General features: G+C 34.4%; 2 protein-coding genes across 3 annotated transcripts in view; one reads left to right on the plus strand and one right to left on the minus strand.

Moving 5' to 3' along the window:
* Nucleotides 1-17,909, plus strand: part of LOC129949088 (GMP synthase [glutamine-hydrolyzing]) — a 59,538-nt gene extending 41,629 nt beyond the window's left edge. For both annotated transcript variants that reach the window (XM_056060324.1, XM_056060323.1), the window contains exons 4-12: nt 147-303; nt 374-517; nt 662-758; nt 825-1,194; nt 8,093-8,285; nt 8,356-8,527; nt 8,606-8,835; nt 9,046-9,237; nt 16,782-17,909. In XM_056060324.1, coding sequence (XP_055916299.1) covers nt 147-303; nt 374-517; nt 662-758; nt 825-1,194; nt 8,093-8,285; nt 8,356-8,527; nt 8,606-8,835; nt 9,046-9,237; nt 16,782-16,883 — 1,657 coding nt within the window. In that variant the 3' untranslated portion in view covers nt 16,884-17,909. The remainder of the gene's footprint in view (nt 1-146; nt 304-373; nt 518-661; nt 759-824; nt 1,195-8,092; nt 8,286-8,355; nt 8,528-8,605; nt 8,836-9,045; nt 9,238-16,781) is intronic.
* Nucleotides 17,910-18,822: 913 nt separating this feature from the next.
* On the minus strand, nt 18,823-20,108 carry LOC129951743 (uncharacterized). Its single transcript, XM_056064051.1, has 3 exons — nt 19,900-20,108; nt 19,648-19,828; nt 18,823-19,583 (listed from the first exon to the last, which is right to left on the minus strand). The coding sequence occupies exons 1-3, from the start codon at nt 19,902-19,904 to the stop codon at nt 18,873-18,875; spliced, it is 897 nt and encodes a 298-aa protein (XP_055920026.1). The 5' UTR covers nt 19,905-20,108; the 3' UTR covers nt 18,823-18,872.
* Nucleotides 20,109-24,185: the final 4,077 nt, after the last annotated feature.

Consider the following 24,185-nt stretch of genomic DNA (forward strand, 5'->3'; position numbering starts at 1 on the left):
TTATAATATTTTAAATCTTACTGTTGTTAAGCAATTACGCCATTTATAATAAATAAATAAGACTGTGCAAATTCGAATTTTATAAACCATACTAAAATATAAACAATAAATAACTGACTAATTATTTTTAACTCATTAACTTGCAGTCGCCTTACCCGAACACAGTCCGTTCTTTTAACCCACGGCGATAGTGTCGATCGATTGGGAGATAAACTAAAAATTGGAGGACACTCATCAAGTGGTATTGTAACTGCCATATACAATGAATCACTACGAATATACGGAGTGCAATTTCACCCCGAGGTAAGGAGTATATTAACAAAAAAACGAAAAATGGACTTCTCTAATTTTACAACTAATTTCTTTGCATTAGGTCGATTTAACAGTCAACGGCAAACAAATGCTCTCTAACTTCCTTTATGAAATTTGCGGGCTTACACCATCCTTTACCGTTGTCAATCGAAAGGAAGAATGTGTTAAATATATTAAAGAAAAAGTAGGAAACAACAAAGTTTTGGTAAGTTGAAAAACAAAAAAAACACTGTTCGTCGTAGAAAAATTATAAATAATTGATTTGAATCTATCATAAAACATACATATATAATTGTATTGTTTTGTTTTTTTTTGTAATTAATAAACATTTTTTGGACAAAATTTTTAGTGTCTTGTTAGTGGTGGTGTAGATTCAACAGTTTGTGCTGCTTTACTAAGACATGCATTGGATCCAAGTCAAATAATTGCAGTTCACGTAGACAACGGTACGATAATATTTTTATTTAATTAAGAACAACATTTAAAATTGGTATATAACAATAAATAAATAGGATTCATGCGAAAGGACGAAAGTGAAAAAGTTGAAAAATCATTGAGAGAAATTGGCATTGATCTGATAGTGAGAAAGGAACTTTTTCAATTTCTAAAAGGTACCACGTCTGTGAAGCGCCCTGGTCAATTGTATATTGTGGAGACCCCAATGCTTTGTCAAACGTTTAATCCTGAGGAAAAACGTAAAATAATCGGAGATGTGTTTGTTAAAGTGACGAACGACGTTGTTAGCGAAATGAAACTGAAACCAGAAGAAGTACTATTAGCACAAGGTACATTAAGGCCTGATCTTATTGAATCTGCATCCAATTTGGTCAGCAATAATGCGGATACGATTAAGACACATCATAACGATACCGATTTGATAAGGTGAGATTTTCTTCTTTTTTTTTTCTTTCTAATCATTATTGTTATTTTGGGAAGAGCATAATTTTACCTCACTTGTTTTGAACTTATTATTATTATAATTTACATAAATATCAATACAGCACTAGGTACAAAAGCTTAGGCTAGTTTGTATAAAATAAAATGGTATAAATAAATGAGAATTTTATGAGATTCCCTTCCTATGGGGTGGTCAAGCGAATAGATAATTATGATAAGAGTTTTCTACCACTCCATTGATGAGGATTAGATATTGAACTTATCGCAGGCTTTTATTTTTTTCTTTAGTTTCAAAGGGAGTTTTTTAGATGACTTGAAGTTTTCGTTTATAAATCAAATTTTTAAATCAAGTCAAAAACATAAAATTGAGAATTATCGTGCAATCACCAAACTTTCTACTATACCGAAGCTTTTTGAGTTGATTGTAAAAACCAAAATTTATTTTTATGTTAAAGAATTTATTTCTAAATGTCAACATGGATTCGCAAGTGATAGATCTACTACAACTAATTTGTCGCTTTTTACTCAACATGTATCAAATGCCTTGGAATCTGGTTTTCAGGTTGATGTAAAAACAATATACAGTCCGTCCCTGGCAATATTATTAGACGCACTTTAGATTCTATGCAAAATCTCAATTTTCAGCTATTTTAATCAGGTTTTCGAATATTGTAATGCTTTTAAATTATTTTGTATGCAGAATATAAACTACTTCCTACTTTTTTTTATTAAAATAGAACAACAGATTTATAGAATTTTTTTCGATAATATTCAAATATATTGTGTATAACCTAATAGTTATAAAAATTCTGCAGTGTGTCTATTAATATGGCCTGGGACCGTATATTGTTTTCTATTAATCAAAAAGCTTGAAAACCACTTAAGAAAAGTTGAATGAAAACCGAATCTATTGAGATTTGAACAAGAAGTGGTATAAGTGGTAGGTTTGTACCATCTGGTGTTCCACAAGTGAGCCATCTTGGTACATTGTTGTTTTTGATTTTCATAAATGAATTTCCATTATACTTCAATTTTACAATTGGTCTACTATTTGCGGATGATTTGCAAATGTTATGTAGAGTTTCGTAGATTAACTACCTCGGTATATGGATTATGTTATTGCTAAAGCGAATTCATTGTTGGGCTTTCTTAAAAGAAATTGTGCCGAATTTCCGAATTCATATGCAATAAAATCCGTCTATATGTCTCTTGTACGTCTTCATTTGGCCCTCATTATACAGTTTCAAAAAATCGTATTGAAAAAGATAAAAAGCCTTTTAAAAAATGTGTAGGGCGATAACTTAAATGGAATTTAGATTAAATGCCTTGTTATTCTACAAGATGCGCTTTAATTGGTCTGAACTCTTTAGAAAATTGGCGAATTGTTAATTGTGTGATGTTTGTTCATGATATATTGTCTTACCATATAAAATACTCCCATTTACTTAATCTATTAAATTTGTATATGCCTCAAAGATATATAAGATCAAGACAATTGTTGTATATACCATATCATAGATTTAATTATGGTTTAAATGAACCAATTTCAAGATGAATGGAATCATTTCATGAATTTGAATTATATTTAGATATAAGCCTAGAAAAGAATGTTATTAAGCAATATTTAAATGATAAATTAATTAATTAGTATTTAGTTAAAAGAAATCTGTAAGAGTTGACTCGATAGATGAAGTAAACAATTAAATAAATTATCTGCTTTAGAAAAAGTACGCATAATATTTAGATCGGATATAGAAGATAGTAGAGGGTACAAGTCTTTGTTATATAATTTGTTTGAAAGATTTTGTATGTCATTGAATTCAAGAGTTAAATGTTTAATTGTTAATAATACGTTATGTTGGCAAAATTGGCATGTTGGGGGTGGATCCTCTTTGATGATATAAGTGAGTTAGCTTTGCGTGTTCAATTTTAAGCCTCGTTCATGTCGCATTTGAGGGGTAGAGAAGAGTGGTAGGGAGAAGATAAAAGAATGAGTAGTGATGTAGGTATTGTTTCCAATCTTTTTCTGTCTTTTTTTTGTTTCTAATTGTTGTTTGTCATTCTTAAGATAACCTTTTCAGGTTGGTAGAATGTTGTGTAGTTTTTGTTGGCAAGTAAAATGAGTTTTGTTTTCCTGCCGGCTATTTCATGTTGATCATGTTATGGTTTTAGGAGATTTCAATCTTAGTGATATAAGTTGGAAAACAGATTTGGACCATCAATATTTAGTGCCCTTCAGTGTTCATACTTAAATAGAATCGTCAGTTATAGATGTTTATAGTCAATTTAACTTGATTCAAGTTAATAACTTTCATAATAATCTAAATCGTATATTAGACTTAATTTTTGAGGATAAAGAGTTCGATGCTTATATCGATAAGACTGATTTTCCTGCTATAAAAAACTCAATTCACCATATATGCCTTACTGTAGAGTGTAAGTTTTTAACTTATATAAAAGATACAATTTTATTTTGATTATAAACGTGTAAACTTTGTTGCAATCAATAACTTTTTGTTGTCAATTGCTTGGGATAATACCTTGATTAATTTAAGCCTTGATCATGCGTTGTATTTGCAATGTATCTACATGAAACTTTTGATATGTATATTCCTAAAAAAATAGTCAAACCCAATTCAAACCCAGTCTGGTTTAACAGAAGATTATCTAATCTCAAAAATAGAAAAAATAAAGCATATAAAGCTTATAAAACAACAAAAGATAATCTAGCCATTAAGCAGTCATACATTCAGTGCCACCTTGAATATGATTGTCTCAATAGCTTTCTTTTTAATAATTGTATTCTCTCTGCTGAGTCAAAAATTAGAAAAGCTTCGAAACACTTCGGGAAATTTATAAATATCAAAAGAAAGTTTTTAGGGATTCGAAACTGTATGAAGTACTCCCATTGTGTATCTAGTGATATGAACGTTATATGCTATTTATTTGCAGATTATTTTAAATCTGTTTATTTGGCTTCTGCTCCGTGTGAACCCTCTGATTTTTCGCCATCTTATGCTATTGATATTGGAAATATAGACTTAACTGTTTCTGAAGCTCGAGCTAGTGTTGTAAAAAAAAACTGCGCTGTTTCTATGACATTACCGCTCATTACCGCACTGATTTTCAATCAGTCTTTAAAAAGTGTCCAATTTTTCGACTGTTGAAAGATCTCTTATATAACTCCAATATTTAATTCTGTCTCGAAGCAAAATGTGACAAATTATAGGCATATCTGCAAATTATCAGTAATCCCAAAAATTCCGTATGTTTGTTTCTGCTACAAACCTTTCATTGCTATGCGATTCTGTACTTTGCGTGTTCGAAAATGGCTTAGAGACTGATATTATCTTTACAGATTTTGCAAAAGCTTTTGATAGAGTTAATTATAATATACAAATTTTTAAGCTTTCAAAACTTTTTTTCCATTCTAACTTCATAAAGTGGAGGGTTTAATTTCTAAAATTGGGAAAGTTTAAATCTAAAAGAACAAAAAAAAAAAAAAAAAACAAATAAATAATAAATGGTAAATTTTAAATATTCGAAGTATCTTATGTATGCCGATTATGTCAAGATTTTCCGGCTCATCAAATCTTCTACAGACTGTCTGTATCTACAAGAGGATTTTCAAAGACTTGCCAAATTTCAGAGCCTTACATGCCATGGAAAAAAACCTATAGTCAGTAAAGCTAATGGGATGCTAGGGTTTATCAGGAGAAACTCTAGGGATTTTTCCGACCCATACACTCTCAAATAATCATATATTGCACTGTTAGATCGGTACTGGAATATTGCAGCATAGTTTGGAATCCCTATTATACCACTCATTCTTCTAGAATAGAAAAAATACAAAAAAGTTTTACTAGGTGTGCTTTCTATAAATTAAATTGGAATATTGAAGTACCATCATATTCATCAAGATGCCTGCTTATTGACATTCAAACGCTTGAAGTAAGGAGAAAATATTTTCAATAATGTTTGTAAAAGATTTAATAAGCAATCATATCAAATGTTCCTTTTTGTTAGAACGAATACTTTTCTACTTTCCATCAATTTTCTCTCTCCGCTCTAATTTTCATTTGCGAGAGGCTTTTCATAGAAGAAATTATAGTAGAAACGAACCGTTTGAACGTTGCATAAGAGAAACGAATTCCGTTGTTGAGGTTATAGATATTTGTTCTAATATTTCAAGAGATGCTTTTAAAAAAATGTTATGTCTTCTTTTTTATCGCATTTTATTTTGTAATTAAGATGTATCTATTGCTACTATTATTATTTATTATTTTTTATGTTATTATTTTTTATGTTTCGGACGGATCTAATCAATGGCGGTAAATTTTTTGTTTTGAAGATTGCTTTTCTCAAAAAATTCAAAAGTTTGACAAGTAGGAATGAATCTTTTTAGCAAGGATTTTGTTGCGTTTGAGTTTACTACGGCGAAACCAACTTTGTCTTCATCTTTTAAATCGTCTGTAAAGAGTTGATAGGTATATACAAATTTTATTGGATTACCAATTAGATTTTTTGTACAATAAATGTTTTTATACAAAATCATTGTAACATGGTATTTTCCATTTGGCATTCTTCTTCAAACCAAGGTTCGTTACCTGTTTTATTACGTTTTTAACTCCTCTCTTGCTGAGGAAAGGATACTTTTACAATATTTTCCAAAAAAAAGATAAAGTCTGCATTTTTTGGTTCCTGAAGATTTATGTCTAGTCGCTGCCTTTAAGTCGACGCTTTTAAAGGTTTCCATTAGAGTCTTGGCAATAATGATAAATTGTTCGAGCTCTCATCAATTGTCTGTAGAGTCCGTTGGAAAGTTACAAATAGTGGAAGATAATCTGAGTACCGAAATTATTTAACCTCAAAATCTGTCACAAATAGCTCCCAGTCTTCACCCATGATAGAATAATCAATCATAGATGACATTTGTCTAGCAAAAAACGTAGCATTTTTCGAAGCATCGTTTAAACTCGTTTCTTGGAGAATTCTTAATTTTAATGAATCGCATAATTCCATCAATTTATTCCTTCTTGCATTGTAAACTCACCATCTTGGCAAATTCTTGCATTCAGGTCTCCAATGAGCATAACATTTAAAGTACTAAAACAGTTAAATGTGATCATTATTCTTTCAAAGTCATCTTCCCAATTATTGCAACTTAGGAACGTAGGTTAGGTTAGATTAGGTTAAAGTGGCTGCCCATGATCGAATCGGTAATTCTTGCGTTTTTGAGCTAGAGCAGGGAAAGTACAGAGAAGGTGTAGAAATGTTTCCTCCTCTTTCTCATCCATACAGCTTCTGCAAGAATCATTTGAGAATACGCCTAGCCGCGTGGCGTGCTTTCCTATTAGTCAGTATCCGCTTATCACACTTATTATCGAGCTTATATGCGAACTGCTAAGAGATAGCAAGCACCTTGATCGCTTTAAATCTAGTGTTGGCCAGATGTTTTTTTGTGACCCGGGCCAGATTCTGTAACAAACGAAACGAAAACGAACGTTCGTTTTTCAAAAACGAAAGAAATTGTGCCAAAACGATATTTGCCATTCTGTATCGCATTTCGTTTTTGCTTCAAACCCAACAAAATTTTATTGCATACTTTCTGGATGTCAAATATCTTGAGAGATGGGATATAATTTTAATCGATGAGTGTAACTTAAGCAAAACGATAATAAATAAGTAAGCGAGTAGGTGATTCAAGATACAAAATGAGGAAAAACTAAAAAAGAAAGGCACTTCGGTTATTTGATAAGAATTTTAGATTAAATTTCGGTGATTGTTTAGTAAAACAACTTAAATATTAAGAAAACATTAATTTTCGATACAAGTAAAATTTGATAAATTAAAAAGACTCATCGATATTATTGTGACTGATTGTATTAGAATTATTTGTTTTGAAAGAAATGTGTGTTTTCAATTTTACAAAATAATTTATTTTCTGTTGAGTGTTTCAAGCAAGCTTCAGATAGCCATACTCATCAAAAAAAGAAAACTATTTATTAGAGACCACGAACTTGAAGTTGCTATAAAAAACAACGAGCCTTAAGAATATGATTTAGACTTAAAAGGCAAATATTAGTTCGTTTTTGTGATACAATACCATTGTGACTTTTATAAGTATTTTAAATATAACGTATTATTTATTGTTATGAACAAATTAAATTTTTCTTTTCTTTCGATGACCATTTGATCCATTCCGGGAAAATTTAGTTTTCCAGCGATGTTAAGAACTCGCCTAATACCACACTTACTTGCTTCCACTGAATACCTATAAAGTAAAGCAAAGCATCAAAATATAAGTGAATCTCGTCCCGTAAATCTATTATTTTGAGACTAATATTATAAAACAATAATTTGCAATAAAATTCAAATATACAATTGATCTGACAAAATATAAATGAGTACAAAATAACTATCTCTCAGATTTCTTTTTAAACTCCGCAAGTTCAATAACTCCGAATCCTTATGTTCTTCTTCAATATCGGGCAAAAGAGCAAAATATTCGCTTATCGTCTCCTTTTTTAATTTACTAAAATCTTTTTCGAAGAAACAAAATTGAAACTTAACTATATAAAAAGAGAAACATAAAAGAATAAGCTATCGTTTATTTTGTTAAAACTTTCGTTTTTTAAGTTACATGAAGCAAATCTTTCGCACACACGAAAACAATTGTTGGCGTGTGCGATACAGAATGTCACCCCTGACACGCGTTCAAAATTATGCCTAGAATTCTGTATTTACTAACTAAAGGAATAAAATTATTTTTCATTTCAATTTCTGGTGTTGAACAATTTATTTTTTACTAAGGCCTTCTTTAACTTTTTCGTCATATACAACGTATGCACAATTATATTGATTTTTTATATATTTTTCACAGAGAACTAAGAAATGCGGGTCGAGTAGTTGAACCACTTAGTGATTTCCATAAAGATGAAGTAAGGACCTTGGGTTATAATCTAGGACTACCAGCATCACTGGTTGAAAGGCATCCATTCCCTGGGCCTGGTTTAGCCATAAGAATTTTATGTGCTGACGAACCGTATATTGAAAAAGATTTCTCCGAAACACAGGTATACATATATTATATATATACTTACATTTTGATAAATTGAATTTATAAAATAATTTAATTGATTTCAGGTTATAGCACGAGTGATAGTAGACTACAAAAATAAACTTGAAAAGAATCATGCTTTAATAAACCGAGTTAGCGGCTCAACTTCCGAAGACGAAAGGAGAGAACTCTTACGAATTTCATCAAATTCTCAAATACAAGCAACCGTCTTGCCAATCCGATCAGTTGGAGTTCAAGGTAAATGTTTTCTTATTTGTTGAAATAAATTTCAATTTTTTTTTTTATTAATTTTTCTTTAATTTGTATTATTTACAGGCGACAAAAGAAGTTACAGCTATGTTTTGGGGCTTTCTAGCGACACTGAACCAAATTGGAGCGATATAATGTTTTTAGCCAAACTTATCCCTCGAATCTTACATAATATTAATCGAGTTTGCTATGTATTCGGTGGACAAGTTCAATTTCAATTCCATGATATAACGCATACAAATCTAAATCGTTATGTACTGAAGCAATTAAGGCAAGCCGATGCAATTGCAACTGATGTAAGTTATAAAATTAGTTGACAAATATGTTAGTAAGTTCATTAAAAAAAAGATAACACCGTTGCTAAGAATGGTTTAGAATCAAAGGAACCTAATTGAGATGAAATAGCCTTGTTTTTAAATTTCTTATTGTCTGGACCTATCATACATATCATTTAATTTCTGTTTGAATTATCAATTTGAATGTTTAATTTAATTTTTTTATTTTAGATTATCCAACAAGCTGGATTGAATAGAAAAATCTCACAAATGCCTGTTGTGTTAGTTCCGCTCCACTTTGACCGTGATCCAGCTAACCGAATACCTTCGTGCTGTCGATCCATTGTATTACGGCCTTTTATAACAAACGATTTTATGACTGGTGTGCCGGCTATTCCAGGTTCAGCTCAACTGCCAATTCATGTAAGTATTTCCCTACGAAACTGTTATTGATGCTTGATTTGCCTTAATTTATGACACGAAGAATTTAAAAAATTTTCTTTAGTAAGTAGCATAAAGTAGCCAAACAGAAAATAAGCATTTAAAAACAATTCAGAAGATTTAAGTGAGTTTCACATTCGAAAGAATGCCAAGTATAAATGTTGGTAGTGAGTTTGCAACTAGAAAATGAGTTTGGTCTTTTAGTTTTTTATTGGTTACGATCAAATTTTCTAATAATTGTAAGAAAGTTGTTAATGATTTTAATACATTTCCCAGAAACAAGTTAAATATGTACCTTTTTAACCAAATAATTTTTAACCAACCGTTCTTAACGATTCCATGTAGTTTCAACTAAACTTAATTGTTCTTGACAATTCTTCATTTACTTAAAGATTCACCTCTAATTAAGTGATAAACAATTATTGTTGGCATTTTTTGTATTTTTTTTTTGTATGTTATCAGTACCTGTGGCGTTGGACTGCCATGCCAGAGGTCTTGGGTTCGATCCCTGCCTATGCCATCTAAAATCTTTTCACGGGTACTGCCTCTTGTGAGGAATTGACAAATTCTACAAGAGTAACTCTTGTCATGAAAAAGTGCTTTCTCATATATGTAAGTCCCCTCCATTCCTGACAACATTACTCGCACACAGGAATAGTTGAGAGTTGTAAGTCACTAGGCCCGCAAAGGACTGTTGCGCCACCCAATTTATTTTATAATATGGTGGGATGTATGTTTTTACCGAAAAGAACATTGTACAAGTTATACCTGTAAAAAAGGAATTAAAAAAATTGTTAAAACAACTTCTTTTACCTGCACATTTGTTTAGCACACTTTAAGTTTTAGATAGAAAACTTTTAATGTATGCAACTTACCATTATGGAGAAATCAATATTTGGTAGGGAATCCTTTTTTTTATGACTACACAGATTCTTCTAGGCAAGCTTTCAACCAAAGCCACACATCGTGGTCTTGGAATGCCATACCATGCATCTTGAATGAACTGCCATAATTCTTGCAAAATTTTCGGTTTTCTTTTTCAATTTGATGTTTTCCACAAATTTTCCATCGGGTGATTGCGCTGGCCACTTTACTTACTTACTTAAGGTGGCGCGACAGTCCTGTGTGAACTAGGGCCTCACCCAACAAACTTCTAGATGGCTCGGTCCCTAGCTAGATGTCTCCAGTTTCGCGCTCCAAGTTGGGTGAGGTCACTTTCCACTTGTGCGCGCCATCTGATCCGCGATCTTCCTCTACTGCGCTGTGCTGTGGATGTGGATTCGAAGACTTTACGGGCAGAAGCATTGGTTTCCATGCGCTCTACGTGTACCAGCCATCTTAGTCGTTAGTCTTTTACCCTTCTGGCTAAGTCTACGTCGCTGTACAACCCATACAGTTCGTCGTTCCATCTTCTTCTCCACTCTCCTTCGATTCATACGGGACCGTAGATCACACGAAGAACTTTTCTCTCGAACTCACCCAAGGTGCTTTCATCCGCTTTTGTCATAGTCCATGCTTCTTCACCGGAAAGCAGGACGGGATGATAAGGGTCTTACATAGCTACACTTTGGTCTCTCGAGAGAGGACTTTACCACTCAATTGCTTTCTTAGCCCAAAGAAACAGCGGTTAGCAAGAGTTATTCTGCGTTTGATCTCAGCGCTGGTGTTGTTTTCTGCGTTTACAGCGGAGCCTAGGTAGACGAAGTCCTTGACTACCTCAAAGTAACGTCTGTCGATGGTGACATTTTGACCAAGACGTCGGTGTTGTATGTCCTTTCTTCACGACAGCATGTACTTTGTTTTGCCCTCATTAACCCCATATTTGCCGCCTCCGCCTCAATACTCACAAAAGCCCCATTGACATCACGCTGAGTTCTTTCGATTATGTCAATGTCATCAGCATATGCTAGTAATTGGACAGAATTTTGAAAGATAGTGCCTCAAGTGTTGACGTGTGAGCTCTATTCTTTCAAGTACGAAATCGCATGACAGCGCATCACCTTGTCTAAAATCTTTTTTGACATCGAAAGGTTCTGTTAAGTTGTTTCCACTTAACGGGCTGGCCACTTTAGAACGTTAATTGTATTGACCCCTAAGCAATTCTTCACAAGTTGCTATGTTTGTTTGGTCAATATTCTGTATAAATCTCCATAGAAGTGGTAAATTTTGTTCTGAAAATGAAATCATGTGGTGTAGCAGAGGATGCTTTTGTACAAATGTTAGTCCATTTTCTTGTCAATTTTTACTATAGGATCAACACCGTGCCAGGAAAATGCAGCCCAGACCAAAACATTCCCACCACCATGTTTGACCGCTTTAACAGTAAATCGAGGGTTGTGTTGTACATTCTGTGGACGCCATACATAATGTTTGCCTCTGAACTATACCGACAGAATTTGGATTCGTCGCTCCAAAGCACGTTTTTTCAGAAACTGAGTGGTTTGTTCAAATTTGTTTTTGCAAACTCTAATCTGGCTTTCAATTTTTTTTTGAAACGAGTGGCTTGCGCTGAGCAACGCAACCACGTAAATTTGTTTCTTTTTTATCAGCGTCTTACCGTTCTTGATGATATGTTGACATCATAATTTTCTTTCAATTCGTTGCGAATGGCACTGGAGCTCTGAAACAGAGAATTGGCTAAGAAACAATTAATTACTTTGTTTTCTTTTGGTGTAGTCTTCATGTTTTGAATGGTTACAAATTCTTCAAAATGCCGAAGCGCGTTGTAAACCATTTTTCTGGAGCACTCCAACAGCTTGGATATGTCAGAAACTGTCCTTCCATTGTCTTTTATCTTCAAAATTATTTTCGTTTATCTTCTGAGCACCTTTGTCCTTTTGCCAAGACTATTTAAGTAAATTTTGATCTATTTATAAAGTTGATATTAACAAAAACCGTATTACCTCGAAAAGTGCACTTTTGTTGAACTAAACGGATTAATAAACGGACTAAAATGTGCAAAATTTATATCCAGCTAAAAATAGTTTTAATTACAAACTTATGCAGTTTTCTCAAAACGCAAACAAATTTATTTATTTAGAGTAACAGTTGTTAGTTTTAAATACATTACTACATGAAATTAAAAGTTGCTTTAGAACAAAACTTATACAAGTAAAATAACGATATTTCGTATCTTCTTTTGTCCACAACTGTACATATAAATAAAATAAAATAAATAGATACAGCGAAAAACTGTACTAAAAGCCAACATTGATTTGATTCTCTTGAAAGAGAACTTTTATCCCGAACAGGGTTTAAAGCATCCGACCTAAGGAAAATGCATGGTTTGATTCGAGCTGTAAAGAGGTTATTTGGGTTAGGTTAGGTTAAAGTGGTTGTCCGTGATGGAGTAAGACACACTTGGGCTAGTTTAATGGCCCATTGTGAAACCACATGCATCTTAAGGTTTTCTTCTAAGTTCAATGGAACGTTAAAGAAGTTTTAGTTGCTGCAATGCCAGCTTTACTGAGGAAAAGTAATCCAGCGAGACCTGCAACGCCCATATTTAAAGGACTACATTTTTGCATGACCAAAAATGACGGCAAAAAATACTGCAATGTCCCAAAGGCAGTACAAATTGTTGGTCATTCGTAAATAAACATGACAAATTCTTCCTCTACCTTGATTCTTAAGCTCGTTGTCAATAATGACATAACATTTGTTAGGTCTGCTAACCTCTTTGCCATGCAGTTTGCAGCCAATTCATGGCTGATAGTGAGTGATATGACTCCTCCTGTACTTAACGCACTGGTGATTTTATGGAACCAATCTTCTTGGTTCGAAAAATATCTGTTCTAAAGAGGTAAAATTACTGCGTTAGCTTGTCCAACACTCTTTCGCATTTGTATTAATGATCTCTTATCGATAACTTCTAATCATAATTTCTAATCAATACATGATTTTTCTGACGATACTACGCTTAGCTTTTCATATTCGTTTTCAGACAGACATCACTTTTCTTTGGATGTGGAATTGTAACGACAAAATATGATAAGCTCATTAAATTCCGACCTAAAGAGTATTGTACAGTGCTGAATAAATTTCCCATCTCTGGGCTGGTGCTCCTGCAACTAACTTAAACCTCGTGGACAGTATTGAATCTAGAGTATTTAAATCGGTTGGTGATAGTATCGTCATTGTTTGGCTTAAACATCGTCGTGGTTTCTTGTTTCAAAAAAATAGCCAGCTGCATTTCACCCCTTAAACAGTTCAATTGTAATACTCCCGTTTCTATGAATGCTCGCTCAATAGTATAACCTCGAGCCCAACTTTTGTCGTACTGTGAAGATATTCGTTCTTTAACCATACTACGTGATTGTGGAATGTCTTACCACACTCTGTCTTTCCCAGTTCTGCTTTCCAACCCTCTCTTCCTTTCCAAAGGTTCACAATGTGTCACTGCATAATAAGGGCTGTAATATCCACTTTGAATATGCGCTTATTATACCATATAAAATTAAGTTGCTTTAGTAGTGAGCTGAAGTTTTAAAAAGTTCTGCAAATTATGAAACACATCTCTGAGATGGCGTTTTAAGCACGATAACGTACCTATAAGTACAAAAATAATACAAAAGCTACTGTAAGGCGTTCAATGATTTGACTCTCTGACGTAAAAATGAAAAAAAAAACTGTCCCAAGGGTGAACGTCGTCCATTGGTCAACAAAAAATGCTGTCAAGGTTTTGACAAGCGCATTGACGCTCATGCTTTTTTGAGTCAACACGTTGAAATAGTTAAGGAATAAAAGTTAAAACAAAATTGCAAGGTCCAAATAAATAATGTAAACATTTTTTTGATGACAATCCAGGCAACGATTTACCTTGTGTGTCAGGAATCTCCCATTTGGCTTTTTATTCAGATGCATTTTAACAAAGAGTGATCTATGTAGTAAAGCAGGTAAATGCTCCCAAGTCAATCCTAAAGATCTACGACCTATAAGTCTATCATCATTCCTTCTTAAGACCCTGGAAAGATTGATTGATATCCACGTATCGATACAAGACTTCTGTCTTCGTCTCAACATGCCTACTGTAAAGGTAAATCGGTGGAAACAGCGTTACACACTTTAGTACGCACCATCGAATATTCCCTCCATCATAAAGAGTTCACTATGGTTGCTTTCCTTGACATCGAAGGTGCCTTTAACAACGTGGACACATCTGCAATGACATCTGCACTGACATCTCTAAATGTAAAGAGTTCGCTTCGGGAGTTAATTCATTTAATGCTTACTAGCAGAATAATTAACTCAAAACTGGGCAACTCTTCTAGCAGACGATTCGTTAGTAGAGGGACACCGCAAGGTGGTGTTCTATCCCCTCTCCTCTGGAACCTAGTGGTGAATGAAATCCTAACTAGTCTGGATGCGGAGGGTTTCAGAGTGATAGCCTATGCGGACGACGTTGCTATAGCAGTTTCAGGAAAGCATCTTAATATCCTAAAAGAACTCTTACAAAATGCCTTGGACAGACTAATAGTTTGGGCTGATCGGTGTGGACTGGGTGTTAACCCACACTAAACCGATCTGGTCTTATTTTCGAGGAGATACAAAATTCCATTTGTCAACCCTCCCTATATTAAAGGAATCCAATTCAAATTCTCAGACGAGGCTAAATACTTAGGTCTTGTCTTAGATAAACAGGAAAGAGTCAAAAAAGCTACTGTAGCTCTCTTTTCTTGCAAAAAAGCTATTGGTAATAAATGGGGTTTACAACCCAGAATCACGCATTGGCTATACACATCGGTAATCAGACCGATTTTAACGTACGGTGTGGCAGTATGGTGGACTGCTTTAGAGAAAGGTATAAACAGGGACAAGTTAAATAAAGTCCAACGTTCAGCCTGCCTATGTATAAGCGGATCGCTTCGCACGACCCCGTCTGCAGCACTGGTCACCTTGCTTTACCTTACACCTCTTGACATATTTAGCAAACAAATAGCTGCAAGCTCTGCTATTCGCCTCAATGTTTCGTCGCAGTGGACTAACAACAACATTGGCCACTCCGTAATTCTAAGGTACTTAGAATCAATTCCAAAGCACACAGACTACACCATCCCCCAACTGCAATTCGACAGAAACTTCCAGATTTCTATACCTACCAGATCTTTTTGGGACGATAGGATATTCTTGGAGGATGAGTCAATCCATTTCTACACAGATGGGTCAAAAAGAAAAGAAGGGGTTGGTGGAGGTGTTTACTCTGAACGACTGAAATTAAGTCTCTCATTCCGCCTTCCCAATTATTGTAGCGTGTTCCAGGCGGAACTTTTGGCGATTAAGGAAGTCTTGTCTTGGCTCAAAGAAAACGTGATATCAATATCTGATATCCGTATTTTGTCTGACAGCCAGGCCGCTATCAAATCTCTGGACTCTGTCTCTACAAACTCTATAACAGTCCATAACTGTCGATCATCTCTAATGGAGATGGCGCAACAGTTTAATATTCACCTTTGCTGGGTGCCGGGCCATAGAGACATTCCAGGTAACTGTAAGGCAGATGAAATCGTCAGGAACGGTACACTGCACGTTTAGCACGTACTGCCATACCAATCGCTACTTGTAAATTGTTGCTAATGCAGTACGCTGTGAGGAGGGCAGGCACCAGGTGGAACAACATCACCACGTGGCAAGTCACAAAGAACATCTGGCCAACACTGGATATAAAACGTTCAAGGTGCTTGCCCTCTCTAAGCAGATCGCATATAAGCTCGATAATAGGTGTCATAACCGGACACTGTTTAATAGGAAAGCACGCCACGAGACTAGGCGTATTCTCAAATGACTTTTGCAGAAGCTGTATGGACGAGGAAGAGGAAGAAACGGTTCTTCATCTTCTCTGCGCATGCCCTGCTCTGGCTCGAAAGCGCAAGAATTGCCTAGGAGAATTCTTCTTTAACGATCTAAACTATCTAAATCACATCGGTATAATCAGCCTCTCACGTTTCGTAAAGGACTCTAACTGGTTCCATTGAGCTTAGGAGGAAGCCTCAAGATTCATGTGGTATCACAATAGGCCATTAAACTGGCCTAAGTGTGTCCGTTTCCATCTTGGACAGCCACTATAACCTAACCTAACCTATGTTGTGATGTTTGCCTTAAATGATCGATTAATTGTTTAAGCTCTCCTATCAACTTACATTTGTTTCAAAAACAAATTATTTTTAACGTTTGATCAGATAGAAAGTTAAGACTATAAACTCACCCTAAAAAAAGTTATGGTTATGGTTGAGGTAAATGCATTTCCCTGCAATATCTTCTGCTTATTAGTTCTAATTAATAATCAAAAACTCAAACCAACTTTCATTAATATTCCACTTTTGTGAAGAGGTAGGAAATCATCTCAAGAAACACCTTCACTCTTCAGGCATTTATATATCATTTTGATTTTAATTAAATTAGTTAAGTGTTAATATTATTTTGGCCATGGCTGTAGTTGAGGGTTGATTGTGTATCTTATTACTTTTTTAACCACGAATTTATCAGTTAACATAATTCTTAAAATTAACCAATATCATTATCACTTCCAGGTACTGGAAAACATTGTACGTGAAATATCCAAATTGGACGGCATTTCAAGGGTTCTTTACGATCTAACTGCTAAACCGCCCGGAACAACTGAATGGGAATGATTTAACCAATTACCATAGCAGCAGACAAAACTCTTTCAAACTCTTTGTTCTAAAGTTTGTTCTATTCACCTGCTGTGCATAGGGATTCTTCATTGAACAAGTCAAATACAGCTAAATTAAGAAAAAATATAAAACACTAGGAGTTTAAAAAAAGCAAAGGAAAATTAATATAATAAATTTAATAATTAAATAATTAAATAAAATAAAACAAATCTTCACTCTTAACATATAAATAAAACAAAACAAAATTAACAGGTTCAGTTTCCAGGATTAAAGTGTTGATCGGTTGAGGTCCCAAACTGAATCCAAAATTAAATGATGTAACCAAAATATTTAATAAAACAAAAAACAAACAAAATTGTCTGAGACGAACGAAAAACAAAAACACTTATGTAAAAATACAAACAAAAAGTCTATAATATGTTACTGTGTTAAAAACAAAAAAAAAACATCGGATTGAAAAAAGAGATTAAATCCATATAACTGTTATAAATAAAATCATAAAACAAAATGGAGAAGCCAGAAATTTAATTCTGTGAAACATTCATATTAAAATGGTTTTCATTTTTTTCTTTCTAATTTAATTTTATGTTAAAAGGAAAATGTTTACGTGATCATATAAAAAAAAAATAATAATAATCGTTTCTGTTAATTTTTATACGTATAAACAAGAGAACATATTTCCTTTTTTGTAAATGAAAAAAAAATATTATTTGTTACCCAAGAGAAGTCCTCATTTTATCATGATTTAGTTATAATAAAATATGGGGCGAAGAAGATGAAGAAGAAATATTTGAGTGAATATAATATTGTTAAATATAAAAATAAAACATTTTTAAATTATACTTATGTGCTGCATTTTAAACAAACAAAAATAAATTTGAAAAAATAAACAAGAACATTTAACAGTTTTCATTTTTAACTCTTCGTTGAACAATTAATTATAAATTAATTTAAATGATAAAATCTAAAAAGTTTAACGAAACAAAACGATGAGAAAATAAAGAACTATATTTTAAAATATCATCGTATGAATTTTTTACTTTAGAAAAAAAAATATATGGATGAACATGCAATGGAAATAAATTTAGGGAGGGGTCATCATTTTTCAATCCTCGAAATATTCTCTTTCCTATTCAAACCGGTGTTTGTCCTAATAGCTGCATAGCGGCGCGGCGCTGTTTAACGTCGTGGAAGAAATAAGACAGGTCATGGACAATGATAAAGTAACTATTCCTATGCTTCTCGACTCTTCTAAAGCTTTGGCACCTTGAGCCATGCTTTTCCTCTTGCTCTACTTATTTACTTCTCTCATACCTTAGTAGTAGAAAACAAGCTGTTTTTGTAGGGAACAAATGCTCCCCATTCCAGAGATGTTCCACAAGGCTCTATTCTTAGACCTTTACTTTGCAGCCTTTATATTAATGAGGTAAATATCAACTTCTTCTATGTATGCTGACGATGTTCAATTATTCAAAAGCTGTTCCCTCAGATTCTGGTCTGAAAAATATCTCTATAGGTGGTCTAAGACTAGTGGATTGCACCTTAATCCGTCGAAGTCGAAATGTATCGTGATCAGTAGAAAACCGCTTGACTTATCGTATTTTACCAACATAATACTTAGACTCTGTGGTATAATATATATAACAGTCCAAAACCCTAGTATGATATTTAATAGATATCTTTACTGGCACACTCATATGCGAAACATGCGCAATACTCTTAAAATATATTTGTCAAAACATTTCACACCGATTCAAACACGCTTATGCTGGCAAAAGCCCTAGTTTTACCGACCCTAGTGTTAAATTGGTTTAATTTTGATGCTAAAAGCAGACGTAAACTTAAAATTAACAGACTTGAACTTAAAATTAACAGACTTTTTGATCTTTCACAGATTGAGTAATTAACTTAAAAGAAATTAAAAAAAAAAAAAAAAACAAATAAATAAAATAACAAAACAAGTAATTCTTAAGAACATAAACCAATTCACTTTTTTTTATCTTCTCGCAAGATATCAATTTTCAACTCCTCCAGCTCAATCATTTTACGATTTTTGTTTATTAATTCTTCAATTTCCATCTTTCTGAAATTTTCCATTTCGTGATTGTGTCGCATCTCCTCTTTTAATTGGTCTTTTTTTTTGTCGTTTAGGCTATCCAATGATCTATATAGCTTTTTTACACCAATTTCCATGTTCTTGTTATGATCTTTCATAACAGATATGGCTTCACCTAATTTCCCACAAAGGTCTTTTTGAGTTTGAAGCTCCTCCATGACTACTTCTAGGGTACTCATTTTCCCAACCTTTTGTTTCCTGGCATTCCGGCTGGTCGAAGCAGTAGTGGTTGCTTCGTCGCTGCTATTTTCAGGTGCAATCTGAGTATCCGAAAGCGGTAACGGTGGAGCTTCACAGCCTTGTTGGTTTTGGTCTTCATAACCAACAATTGTTTCAAACAAATCCTGAATTGGACTTTGATTTTCTTCATCGCCTTGTTTTCTTTTTTGGGGTAATTTCAATCCAAAAGATTGCGAAGTTCCAACACCCTCAACTGCTTCCTTCATTCCAACGAGTTGGAAAATAGCCTCTTCGCCAGGAGAGAATTTTTGGGTTCTGTTAGGTCCACCTCCTGTGCCTCTCTCATACATTTTGTTAGTAGCAGCCTTTTTTCGCACGTAGCGTTTTTGGTCATTCCAAACCTAATTTAAAAAAAAAAACATTTCTTTTTATGATTTAGCACAAAAAATAAAAGTGAGTCTTTACCTTTTTCCATTCGAACTCAGTTTTGATTGGAGGCCCTGCGCTGTTGAGTTCCAAAGTGATCCGCTTCCAAAATGCATTGATTTTGTCCTTGCTTTCTTTTACAAAACCGCGTGCTATTTCTGGGTTTTCCTGCATTTTATTGAGCAGCATATCACTTTGTTTGGAATTGATTGATTTGCTCCTAACATAAATATAAAAGTTATTGTATTATTTTGTTCTTTTTTTTAACACTAATTGCATTTATTTACTTACATCATTATTTGTTGTTTTCCTGTTCACCTCCAAAAAACAAGTGAATTATTTTAGTTGTGAATGACGTTTCATTCCGCCCGAATTGAGTGCTCCCAATAAGGGAAATCTTTCGAACATGAATTTTTGTTCGCCCGAAACTCACAATAGGCGAATCGAAAAAAGGGATATTTTTCGGGCGGAATCTTGTTCACGTGAAACTCACAATAAGGCTGAATGTTGCGTTTAACAAGACTGTGCGCTATGATATTGGTTTAAACAGATACGATCACTTCTCTCCTTACTCAAGGAGGATGACAACTTTCTCTGTTATAGAACCCTTATACTACTTTTTAATGAAATACAACTTAATTTTCATCAACGCTATTCGTTTGTGGAACACTCTACCACGTCACATCCGGAGTGTGCAAGACATGACGAATTAACAAACATTTTCCACTTATCCCTCGTTATATTTTATAAAAAATTCAAGCAAAATTTCAAGATAGTTTTAATATTGAGGACAGTTATTTTTTAAATCCAGTGTTTGTAGGAAAGAATTCCCAATCAATGCTTCTAACGTTAAAAAAAACTTGGTCTTAGGTGATAAGTGACTATCACATTTCTTAAAGTCAAAGTATGCATTATTATATTAACATTAATTTATTTATTTATTTATTATCACAGGTACAATGCAAATAAATTTACATCGTCCGGAACACATAAAGCCGGGGATCTAAGCCCATAAGTGGCTGATTTAAAGTAATTACAATAATAGGAACTTGTATAATAGAGTATTATTATGTTATAGGGTTATGGTTGATGTAATTTAGGAATTAGTATTAATTAGTATTAGGAATTGTTTTAATTTTATATTTGGTTTATTTTGTGTTTGTTTAAAAGTGGGAAAAGATGTGATGCGTCTGGAGGTTTGGTTGTATCGAATAGAGTTTGTAAAGGTGGAATGTTGTGATTGAAGTGACTTCTAGTTAAAGGGCAGGATTGCAGTACATGTTGGATGTTAAGAGTTTCCTGGCAAAATGTGCAAGTAGGAGGATTTTCTTTTTTGAATAGATACATTTTGTTGAACAATGCATGTCCGAGCCTCATTCGAGAAAGTTGTACGGATTGTATTCGGTTGAACGATTCATGATAAGTGACTCGCCCTAATGTAGTCTTGTGCTTTCTCAAAAACGAAGTAGAGTTATTCCATTGGGTTTCATTTGCTTGATTAATATCCTTTAGGACTAAATTGAGCATAGATGATGGGAAAGGTGGTATGCTGAATTCCAAAGGCATTTTGATAGCTTCACGAGCTGCGGCGTCTGCTTTTTCATTACCCAAGATTCCGACGTGGCCAGGGGACCATATAAGGTGTATTCTAGGATAGTTGGACCGGATGATGGAACGTAGTAAATGAATGATCGGTTTGTTGTTGTTATTGTTGGCCACACTTCGAATAGCACTTAGGGAGTCACTGCATATAGCTGTTTTTTCGTGAGTTTTGTTAGCAAACTCAAACGCTTCTACCAATGCCATCATTTCTCCAACAAAGGCGCTTTGGTTTGGAGTCGTGAGTTTTTGCAATAGTATTTTTTTGCAATTGTTGTCATGTCTATATACACTATAACCAGTATTATCATCCTTTCTAGAAGCGTCTGTGTAGAGTATGCAGTCGAAGTTTCCTATCGATATTATTTCAGTAAATTTTTGTCGATAGATTTCGGGTGAGGTTTGTTCTTTTTGTGATTGGGCTAACGATGTGTTGATAGTGCTTCTTGGAAATAACCAAGGAGTGACATCTGTGTCGTAATAGGGGGTTTTTGGAAGGGGGATATTGATGGATTTAAGGTGTCGGATGGAGTTGAAGAGAGAGCTTTTAATTTTTGATTTGTTCGAGGTTTCCCAGCCTGTTTTGCAAATATCGTGCAGAGGATGTTTGTGGTCTGTTATGCTTTTAATGACAATTCTTGACTGTGCAACTTTTTTCATGTTAAAAAAGAAAGGCGTGTTGGTTTCTGCCAATAGTGCATCTATTGGTGTTGATGGCAAGGCTCCACAAGCTTTTCTTATTAAGGCATTGATTTTTATTTGAATAAGGTTGTCGTTGTTTTTTGTCCAGTGTGAATATATGGATATATTGTGTTGTGTTGCTCCTCTAATAAGAGCTTGTGCTATATTCACAGCCGTATTCATGTGAGGACCTTTGTTTTTCTGGCAAATAATTTTGAGTAGGTTTAGAGATTTATTCATTTTATCAGCTACGAACTTGGCGTGAGCTTGCCATTTCCATGTCTTTGTGCAGACAAGACCAAGGACTCTCATTTTTTGGCTAAGTGCAAGGGTTGAGTTATTAAGTGTTATTGGACTTCCTGGGCAAGATCTTTTCCTGCATACGTGTAGGGCTTCCATTTTTTGCATGGGTAATTTTGCACCATATTTTTGACACCATGTTTGAGCCTTTTGTATGCATTGGTTGAGAGCGTTATTAACTTCTTCTGGTTTACCAGAGCCTAAAATAAAAAAGTTATCAGCAAAAGCTAAGGTTGCTTTAATTTGGCTTGCCTTAGTATTTAGCTCATTTAATAGCGAATTTACGTAGGCATTGTACAAAATTGTTGAAATTGGTGACCCTTGGGGAACTCCGTTATCGATTTTGTGATCTGATGAATAGTATCCGTTGACTCTTACTTTTATTATTCGATTCGACATGAATGAAATGATGACGTTCAATAGGTTTGAGTCTAGACCCCAGTCATTAAGTTGTTTTGTTACGCCTGAAACAGTTACTCTTTCAAATGCCTTTTCCAGATCTATGGACAGGAGTACTGTATGTTTTTGTGCAGCCAACTCTGAATGTACTGCTTGATCAAGCATGTGCATCAGAGTGTGCGTTCCTCTATCAGGCCTAAAGCCGTGTTGTCCACTATTAATGCGTTCTTCTATTGTCCATTTTATTCTATTTCCAATTATTTTTTCAAATAATTTGGATAGAACAGTGAGCAGAGAGATTGGGCGGTAACTATCTAACGATTGGGAATCCATATTAGGTTTAGGTATTGGGATTAAGTAGGCTTTTTTCCACTCATGAGGGAATGTTCCATTTTTTAAGATGTTGTTATAGAGGTTGGCTAGTCTGCACAAGACCTCTAATGGCAATTTTTTAAGCATGGTAAAAGTTATTTTGTCTGGACCAGGACTTGACCCTTTTGTGAGACTTAATGATTTCCTCAACTCGGGGATAGTAATTAAAGCAGCACTTGAAGATGTTAAGGAGGAGTAAAATGAAAGTGAGTTGTTTTGTTGCAGGATCTGATCTGAAAAGTTTGCATCAGCGCTGTACCCAGCCCATTTAGCTGCGAAAAGTTGTGCAATATCGGTTTGATCGGATATGGAAGCCATGTTGTGTCGAATAGCAGTGATGGAATAACGTGTGTGATTACCGTTTATGGTTTTCACTTTGTTCCAAAGTGTTTTGGAGTCCATTGTTGGATTGATTGAGTCCAAAAATGTTTTCCACGTGTCTTTTTTTGCTTCTCGAACGATTCTTTTGACCTTTGCTGCCAAACGTCTGTAGGTAATGATGTTAGTGGTAGAGGGATGCCTTTTCAGATTAAACCAAGCTGTTTTTTTCTCAAGGATTAGATTTTTTATGTTTTTGTTGAACCAGATGGGTTGGTTAACATTGCAGGGAGGATGAGAAGTGGGAATTGTGGTGGCTGCAGCCCGCCTTATGATTTTTCTTACATTTGCCGCTTCTTTGTTGACATTAAGTGACATGGGAATGTTGGTCGAAATTTGAACTGCGTCCCTGGAAAATTTTAGCCAATTGGCTTTTCTTTCCAAAAATCTAGGTTCAAATTTGCGGGCTAAGGAATATGTTGAGCCTGTTTCTATTATTATGGGGAAGTGGTCACTTCCTTCCAAGGAATCTTGGGTTTTCCATGAGGTGTTTGCTGCTATTGACGGTGACACAAGTGTCAAATCTATAGCAGTGAAGGTGTTTCTTGTTGAAAAATGGGTCGGGGAACCATCGTTCAACAACACAAGGTTAGAATTTTGTAACCATTCGGCTATCACTGTTCCTGCACTATTAGTATGCGGGGATCCCCACATTGTGTTATTGGCATTAAAGTCGCCAAGCAGGATTCCATGTGACAAGTGATTTACAGCCAGATCTGAGTAGTCTTGCTGAGTTAAGTTATGATCTGATTGCCTGTAAATATTTTGAATTGTAAGTGGTTGGGTTAAGAGGATTTTTAGAGTCTGGGTTAGTATTCCGTTTGGACAGCTTGTGTATGTATGCGGTA

The sequence above is a fragment of the Eupeodes corollae genome, chromosome 3 (genome assembly GCF_945859685.1).
Source record: "Eupeodes corollae chromosome 3, idEupCoro1.1, whole genome shotgun sequence".
Classification (NCBI taxonomy): domain Eukaryota; kingdom Metazoa; phylum Arthropoda; class Insecta; order Diptera; family Syrphidae; genus Eupeodes; species Eupeodes corollae.

Excerpts from the sequence above, each read along its gene's own strand:
- LOC129951743 (XM_056064051.1), bottom strand. Across the intron at positions 19,584-19,647 it reads CTGAGTTCGAATGGAAAAAG|GTTTGGAATGACCAAAAACG; the intron begins GTAAAGACTCAC and ends TTTTTAAATTAG.